The sequence below is a fragment of the Cheilinus undulatus genome, linkage group 5 (assembly GCF_018320785.1).
Source record: "Cheilinus undulatus linkage group 5, ASM1832078v1, whole genome shotgun sequence".
Taxonomy (NCBI): Eukaryota; Metazoa; Chordata; class Actinopteri; order Labriformes; family Labridae; genus Cheilinus; species Cheilinus undulatus.
This window is the reverse complement of record NC_054869.1, coordinates 5,457,707-5,466,838: the sequence shown is the minus strand read 5'-3', so window position 1 is coordinate 5,466,838 and position 9,132 is coordinate 5,457,707. Positions and strand designations below refer to the sequence as shown.

General features: G+C 39.4%; 1 protein-coding gene across 1 annotated transcript in view; it reads right to left on the bottom strand.

Moving 5' to 3' along the window:
• Nucleotides 1-246: 246 nt before the first annotated feature.
• The window catches only part of limk2 (LIM domain kinase 2), a 51,058-nt gene continuing 42,172 nt past the window's right edge, over nt 247-9,132 (bottom strand). Inside the window, exons 9-16 of the mRNA XM_041788332.1 lie at nt 8,897-8,983; nt 8,540-8,671; nt 8,016-8,072; nt 5,088-5,153; nt 4,568-4,742; nt 4,424-4,479; nt 3,925-4,082; nt 247-1,411 (exon numbers count right to left, since the gene is read on the bottom strand). Coding sequence (XP_041644266.1) covers nt 1,198-1,411; nt 3,925-4,082; nt 4,424-4,479; nt 4,568-4,742; nt 5,088-5,153; nt 8,016-8,072; nt 8,540-8,671; nt 8,897-8,983 — 945 coding nt within the window. The 3' untranslated portion in view covers nt 247-1,197. The remainder of the gene's footprint in view (nt 1,412-3,924; nt 4,083-4,423; nt 4,480-4,567; nt 4,743-5,087; nt 5,154-8,015; nt 8,073-8,539; nt 8,672-8,896; nt 8,984-9,132) is intronic.

The window sequence follows — 9,132 nt, the reverse complement described above, 5'->3', positions numbered from 1 at the left end:
GTAATCGCTGTGCTTGCTAGCCTGAAAACTCACATAATTTGTGTCTACTTGTATTCCCTTATGTGGTGGACCTGCCTCTATCAATATGGCGGCGACACAGGAGAAAACAATGAAGAAGACAAGTTCAGTTCAAGTGACTTCTGCTATCAGAAGATGAGATATGGCGGCGCTCATCCAACTTCAGATATGAAGTGGAGGTCCTCAGCTGCATCCAGGTCCCTCTCAATAAAGCAAGACAACCAGAAGTCAAGTTTGAGAAGGTTTATTTAAGAAACACTACAGTGATATAAATAATAGTGGTTACAACAGGTCGTCAGTACCTTTCATGATCACAGCAAAAAGGCAAAAACGATGACGAAATGTCTGAAAATCTACAAATCTAGAGATCCCATTAGAAAATAACACCCAATTAGAGGCTTTCTATGTACATATCTCTATATACACTGCTTAAGAAAACAATCTAGGTCTGTACAGAGCAACTTTTCATGGTGAATGTCTCTCAAAGATTGATAACAGCCTTGCTTTCCTGCATCAGGTGTATGAGAGGAACTTTGATGGAAATGTCAGTGTGATAAACATGAAAAATGTCATTAGTGTTTATTCATCATTCAAGGAAAAGGCTTTAAATCATGTGACTACAAAGTACAGAGCTATACTTGTAACCATGTTGTCAAAAAAAAGTTCAGTGGTGCTTAAAAACATTCCTCTGCCATCATTCAAAGAGATGAAGCTGTTCAGGGTCAGCGTGGGCTTCTTCCTGAAGTCACAGCGGTGCTCTTTAATCCGGATGTGCCAATGAGCCAGACTGTCATCGTCTTTGTTTGCTTTGCTGCGGCGATGAAGTGAACGCTCTACTTGTCAAAGACTGATGTGTGCATGCCACACATAACAAACGACAACTCCAGAACCAGAAGAACTAAACTGCTGTCACATCGATGCTCTCACCTCATCGGTTGCTCGTCTCCTGCTGGGGAAAATGACCACAGAAAGTCGTCTTTATACACAGTAAACACACGTACAATCCTGTGTGCTGAGTGGGAAAGTCTTTGAAATGTGTCCACTCGCACCAACGCTCACTGGTGCAGCTACATCACGTTATCCAGTTCTAATATGGCTCGGGTTCAATGCAAGTTTCCTCTTTTCTCATCCACAGTGTAAGTGCAGCAGCTCAGAGGGTGACACACAGACGAACAGGTCCTAGGAGCCGTTCTCCGTCATGCAGGGGGAGTCCAGAGAGGTCGCTGTGGGGGACGACGGCTCCTCTGTGCTCTGAGACGGCGAGTTGTCTTTAGGCCAGATGAGTCTGCTCAGACTCTGATGGAGTTCATCGAGTTCGGTTGGCAGAGGGATCCCCAGCTCCTGGTTTAAGGACAGAGCATCAAACCAGTCCTCCAGCTTCTGGAAAGGTGGACTGAGAGAGGAGGGGGAGGAGAGAGCACAGAGATGGGTTTGAGGTAAAACCAGGCTGACAAAGTCAAGAAAACCTGAAAGAAGGAGGGTGGTGGTCATGTCTTGAGAGAGGAATGGACAGTCATGCTAGAGTGGGGGATGAAGTGGTAAATGGGTACATAGGGAGACCAATATAAACACTGAGCTAAACCAGTAATGTTTATTTTACATAGTAATCAAACTGGCTGCAAGCTTTGCTAAGCTATTTTTCTTATTTTTGCACTGCTAATGTTGAAAAGGAGGATTCTTTTATTATATGAAAGTCGGCATTAGTTTATGCAGGACACGGTAGTCATCAGCTGATGGCCTGCTGATCACAATTATCCCCTCCCAGCTCCCACAGCCAATCACGGCGGCGTATTAAAATATGACCTACTTCTCAATAATCCCTGCTTGCATTAATGCTGATGCACCACGCTGCTGCTGCTGGAAAAGCTTAACCTCCTCCACCCTAGCCTCCTCCTTTATAGCATAAAGCTTGTTGCACCCTCATATTGAGATTCAAAGCATTCTGCTTGAATAACCCAGGAAGCTTCTTTTGAGCAGGGCCTTCTCTGACAAGTAAAACTGTAGATCCATTTTGCAATAAAATGGTAGGAAACGATATGGGAAACAATCTAACTGCAATTTTTTTCCTCCCAGTATTGCGATTTGACATGCAATTATTCCTTAAGTTCCACATCTTATGTTTTATTTCAACAAACACAAGCAAAAAATCATTCTATATTACAGCCAGTACAAAAATTAGATTAAACTAGGGGTGAATTATTTATGAAAAAAATCTATTTTGTTGATTTTGACTCATTGCAAAATTAGATTTGATTTGCTGCATTGAAGGGAGTGATCATTGTTGTTTCATTCTCATTTACTAAGAAAAACACACAAAAATGAAGAAAGGTTTTTTTCTGAAGGGTATTCTAAAAAAAAAATGGCACTTGAATGATTGCGTGACATATAATGCACACCATCTCTGCTGCAAAAAAAAGGTTTAAACTATATTTTATCACAAATTTCAGGTTAAAGAAATGTTGCAACTTTTGCGGTTTGACAATTACAGCAGGCTTTATTGCAATTTAATCTAATTTTTGATTCATTGCCCAGCCCTAATTAAATGTCTGAGAGTGATAGATATTTCCTGACTGAAATTCAATTATAAACACTGAAAACCTCCCTGTTTTGGATCAATAATGATATATCTCATCTTGAATCTACCAGACATGCAGTGTTGATGTCGTTGGCCAAAACCACAACTAAAAATGTTGGACTACCTTTTACCCATGAAGAAGACAAGACTTAGACTAACTAAAAACAGATATTTGGTGTTGAAAACTCTGATGAACAGTAAGTTTAGTTTTAGTCCATAAGACTAAAATGAGACTAGGCTGTTGAACGATCAAAATCCGTGATATTTTTTCACTGTGCTAATAATCTGAAAATGCATGCCTGGAGTTTGGTTCAAGGTATGAAAGTAAAGCTACAGTGACATTAATTTTACAATAGGGCTTATATGTAATGAATTTTAATGACTTTGATTCAAATTCCAGTGACATTACTGCAGTAGACATATTCTCAAATCCCAGGTTATCCTAAACAGGGTGCTTAGAGCTTGACTGTGCACCACAGGGTTGATGATTAACAAGATTTTTAAGACAAAAAGTCCAGGAGAGACAAAACTCCTGTTATTTATGCTGGGCTAATTTGGTGAACAACAAACTCGCACATATAAACCGGTGCATTTATACTTGTGCGCCATGGCCTGGCAGAGTTCTTGTACCGCATTCTGGTCCTCTCTGAAGTCAAACTGATAAATGTGGACCAATGGTTGTAATATGATCCAAAGAAATGTGAGTTTAAAAACACTTTCCTGTATAAAATGAATTTGCGAACGGTGATTGCCATTGAAGAACAACACAGAAAAAATAAAGCCCAGTTTTTATATCCGTTTAAAAGCATGCTGAACAGTACCTCAGCTTCCTAGATCACCTCAGGAGGAAGTGAGGGAAGAGGGAGAAAGGAGTAGCTGTTTTTAGACTTGTATCATTTTGTTAAAGGTATAAATGAAGCACCAGAGTGTGAGTACTTTTGCCACCTCTGCCTAAGTAAAACACGGTCAAAACTCCTAAAAATTACTTAAAACTGTCAGGATGGGCAGCACATGTGAGAGTGATTGGAATGTTTGTCATTTTGGCTTTTTCCTGTCTGCCTTTTTTGCAAAATTTGTGCAAGAAGTCAGGGTGTGCTGATGCAGCAGGCGATGGTCAGTGATTGGGTGGTGCAGTTACACCAAGGCCAGCTGCCCCATACAGAGTTGGTTATGTCTGTGCACCATGCAGAGGCTGTTGTGACCCAGGATCACATCTGGTCCTCTCTAGCTCTACCCAGTTTCTAAATCTATCTACTGTTTCATCAGTGATAAAGGCATAAACACCCTAAAATAAATACAATGGAATATAAAGAATTATATCAGGTACTCACCGGTTGTCTGGCGTGAGGTCGCAGCACGCCACAGTGAGAGGAAAGAAAGGAGGAGGACAGTCTTCAGGGAGAAACTTTTCCACAAACTTCCCCACGTTCAGGCCATAGTCCATCGTCCTGGGGAGGCACTCTGGGTCTGCATAGACTTTTCCAATAATCTGGATCAGAAGAGTTGTGTTTGCTCATGAAGATTTAGGCACCACAAATATCAGCATTTAACACAGATTGGTAAAAAAAAACTAAAAAAGCACGTGTCAAAGAACAAGAAGGTAGAACTTGGATATCCCTATTTCCTTTCTCAGTTTACATATTTTTTTTCCCCAAGATTTACTTTTGGGCTTCTTTATTTAGAGAGGACAGTGGATAAGAGTTAGGAAACTTTTTCAACATTTGTCATCTTGAGATGACGAGATAAATGAGGAAAAAGTTCAGGGAAAAAAATGACCAGAAATTGCTCTGTGTTATGTGAAAAAAGAGTCAAATGAAACGTTGGGCTTACCTCACAAAGAACGATCCCAAAGGAGAAAATGTCCACCTTCTCATCGTAGCGTTTACCTAACGTAACAAAGTAGAATGATTATGTAAAATCACTTATTAACTAACTAAATCATCAGCAAATCAAGATTCAAGGTATTTTTCTCACCATTTAGCATCTCTGGAGCCATCCAGTAAGGATTTCCCACCACGGTGTAGCGCTTCTTCCTGTCGATGCGTCTAAACACTCTCTTCTTATTGGACGGTTTTTCTGGTGGAGGCTTCACTTTGTCCTCCACAATGAGCCGTGACAGTCCAAAGTCGGCGACAACCACGGTGTTATCCTGTTAAAAGATGTCAAAGTTATTCATTTTAAATATAACTTTATTAAGTATGTATTTCTCATAGTGATAAATGATCTTTAAGTCTCTAGTAAGGACTATAAGCTCTCAAATTTCAGAGGATCATGTGTCCATTAAATACACCTGAAGGCTTCTCTGCAATCTCAAGTATTTCAACTACGTCTTGAATTCACATTTCACTCGTAAGATTATGGGATGGGAACTTCTTTCACCCACAGCTGCTGCATACCAACTTTTATTTGGATCACAACACCTGAGACAAATTGTTCTTTTGATTGTTCAAACTTTATGAAGTGTAATAACCTGCAAAGATATTCAGTCACCTACCAGTTTAACCAGGCAGTTGTGGGAATTGAGGTCTCTGTGGATGATGCTCATGGAGTGAAGGTAAGCCTGAAACAAAAAGGGGTTTAATTCACACATGTGCCAGAGATTCCAGTCATACTTAAGAAGACTTCTTAGACACTATCAACAGATCTTCTTCAGGGCTTCACGCTGAAATAAGTTGATTACTGCTTTTGAATTTCAGCTGATCTCTACAAAGTTTTCTTTTTATTATTTAATCTATTATTATTATGTCTACTATCATTGTTATTATTATCATTTCAATTGTCAGTCTATTCAGTTCACCCCCCTTTTTTAAATTTTATTTATTTATTTCTATTTTTTTTAGGACAACTATACTCTCTCATAGCCATCCTCTTTCCCCTTAACACACAAGACTAGAATAATATATACTGTACAAGCCAGGACACCTTACCACACCACAGATTATCCAGCACCAAGGCCATAATAATGTCCGTTTTTATTTTCATAAATTAATTAATGTTGTTTATTTGTTTTTTTTTTTGTTTGTTTTTTTTGTGTGTGTTCATTGTGTTTTCTTCTTACTGTTCCATCACCAATAAAATGAAGAAAATAAATAAATAAATAAAATAAGAATTCCTTGTGTTTTTAAAAGTGAATGTAAGCAAGCCAAAATATATATTCTAAGTTAGTTTCACAACTGCAGGCTGTGTTATTTACCTCCAAATGTGCCACAATCATGCACACTTGCCTAAAAAAGTCGTTAAATCCTGAATCCTTCGCCACTGTTCTTGTGACTACTTTAAAAACGGCAAATATGTAGTACGTGCAAATTACATTACTTCCATCCTAACAGAGGTGATTTTTCACCGTGGTCGTCTGCAAAGGGCAAAGGGCATCTGAGAGCGGCGGACCCCAATTCTTTCTGGAGATTTTCAGTATTTTTCTAAACTCAGCAATAAGAGCATCTTTAAGCTCCAAAAGGGCTCTTTAATTGAGACCATTTTTCCTTTTTTATGTCTCTAAAACAAAAACAAAAAAAGGGAAATAAAAGAACTTGTCCCTCAAACAAGAGCCGGCTCCCATCATTTACAGAAAGAGCCAGCTCCTTTAACTGACTCGTCTGTGAACGACACATCATGACTCCCCCATAACTCCTCATTTGACAAAGTTTCATTTTAATTTAACCAGTCTCCCACCAGCTTTATTTGCTAAATAGTATATTATCGTGTCCTCTAAAAGCATGTTGATGACAAAATGAGGTAGAAAAGCTGTTAAAGAGGCAGCACTAGACTCCCGACGCTGATTTAATCGTTATTTGTATTGCCAGTGGCTTCACTGCAGGGATACCAAGCTACAGTTAAAAAGCCAAAGAAATGAAGTATAGTGGGCTAGAGAAGAAAATTTCTTCATGCATAGCATAGATGCACGTACTAAAGTGTAGTCAAATATTTTATTTCTTCTCTTCCAGCTTTCTACGTCATACTAGCATCCATCATGGCAGAACTGAATTTTCTAAGAGCAGTTTGCATCTTTAGGTGTAAATAAACAGCGCTCTGTTTTTGATGGTCATGCATTTTTACTTTGTCTCTTCTTGTTGATAAAGCTGCAGCAAAACCAATTAGCATGAATATTTCTGCACACAACCCCAGTCATTTTCTTAGATTCCCAATATAGGGAGTAGTTTGTTTTACCTCTCAACAACTGATCAATGTTTTACTGCTGTTTGCTTTTAAACATGTTAGATTTGAACATGAACTTAACCATGGGAAAAGGAACTTCTGACTGATTGAAAAGGAAATAAGGGAACAGTAAAACGGTAAATGTTTAATAACACAAGGTGCATGTACTTCTGAATTGCCCACTGAGCTGTCTGTGAGTTGTTTAAGTGAAATGAGACATTAAGGAGCACTGGTGTACTTATTTACAATTAGTGCATTTATTGTAAACCTTAATTAATTAAAATTAATGTGATTAATCTTTACAGTCCTAGTACAAACCAGTGAATCTCAAGTGGTGGGTTGGGGACAAAAAATGTCCGTTTTAGTTTGTCGTAAATGTACACCTGGAAAAACCATTGCACTACAAAGCTCATGAAACTCATTTAAACATGTTTGTTTTGTCCTTTCTCTTTATTTTGCCACGTCTTATCCTGTTTGAGATCAAAACTATTATTTTTTCATTAAATAGATCTGACTGTTTAAAAAACATCTGAAATTTGTGTTGCGGTTTCTCACTGAATAATTGGTGGTGGGTTCTGAGGCTTGACCAGCTGAGAAAAACTGGTATGAATGCCCTAAAACGTGTTGTCAGCAGCTAAGACATGGAGGCCAAATTAAAAGAAAGCCATTTAAGTCCATAGATGGCATTTAGCCAAACAAACACCTTCATATTTTCAATAGATTAATTATTAAAATATGAAGGCGATGATCCATTAGAAATAACTTAAACCTCTAGCCCAGAGATGTCCTTTTTAAAGACAAATTAAGGGCTTTCCTAAACTTATTTTATCAATTATTTTGTCATTTTTTAATGGGAAAAACTCTCAGCCTTGTTTTATTTCTTCATTATCTTCTGGATTCATCATTTTTTTTCTTCTCAAACTCTAAGCCCTTTCCAACTTTAAAACCCATTGAAATTAAAGCATTTTCAAGGATTTCAAGCACTTTTCAAGGGCCAAAATAAATGTTGCCTCTCTGTGATGCATCCAAAAAATTGACCCAACTCAAGCTATGCGATTTGGTGTGGATTTTCCACCATAACCAGAGACAGAAGTGAAAGCTGGTGCAACAGGTCCCTGACGTGTTGCTCCTGATGCCCACTAGGGGTCCCTGTGAGTGTCAAAGTGTCTGTACAACCATAGAGCAACATTTCCACTCATGAAGACAGCTGAATAAAAAGAGTTGAAGATTTGACTACTGGAAATGTCTTTGCATGAAGCCAACTCACCATGCCAGAAGCGATGCTCTTTGCAAAGCTCACTCTTTGTTCCCATGGAAACGGCTCCTGTTTGTCCGGAGAGAAGAAGAAAAGAGCGACATGAAAAGAGGCTCCTTCAGAGGACGTAATGCGAAACATGAGTAAATACTTAAAGTCCTGGCACAGAGACAGAGCGAGGGAACAGTATCCATCAAGAAAGTGGAACAGAATAGAACCTTTATGATTGAATTTAAACAGAATTAGAGACGAATAAACAGTCTCCCTCTCCTCACCAGGTCGTCTAAGCTGAGCTGATCTACATAAACACTCAGCAGAAGGAGGAGGGGCTCTTTAAATTTCACCTGGAAACACTTTCTACTGCTTGTCTCGTTCCACATCATGCCCCGCTGACATGCCAGCGAGCCCACGACAGAGCTCTGATCAGAGTTTACTTCAGGCCAGCGCCCTCCCACCCCGCTCTCAGCAGACACTGAAGGATTTTTCATAGCTCCATTGTTGGAGCAGAGTTAAGTGAATCAAGTCGTTTAGCTCACCGTGTCTCTGATGAAATCCTTCAGCGTGCCTCCCTCGATAAACTCAGTGATCAGGTTGAGCCTCTTGTCCTTGTAGAGCACGCCGATGAACCTCAGAACGTGTGGATGATCAAGGCTTCGCATCACTTTCACCTGAAACCGGGAAGAGTTAAAGGAAATGCTTCATTATAGTTTTAAGCTGATAATCCTTAATCAGGTTCAACATTAAATACAATAAAATCAGACTAATCTGTGCCACAAGACCAAGGCCCAGACCTTAAAAATAGAAAGGTACAAAGAGGGCATTGTGGGAAATGAGGCAGGCGTTTACTCCGAGTAAAGAAATCACAAAAGCTGTTTTCCTTGTCGTCCACCAACCTCCTTTAAGAAAGTTTTCTGAGTCTCCTCATCACAGCGGATCAGCTCCTTCATCACCATCACCTCTCCTGTGGCTTTATGGGTCACCTGAGGAGAACAGAGCAAAAATCAATGTGACTCAAAGGCCAGCCAAAACATTAGACGATCTCAAATCTTTACTGATTTCATTAACGTGGGAGACCAAAGGAATAAGGACAGTTTTTAGACACCGATGTTGGTCAATAGAGTCCTCACGC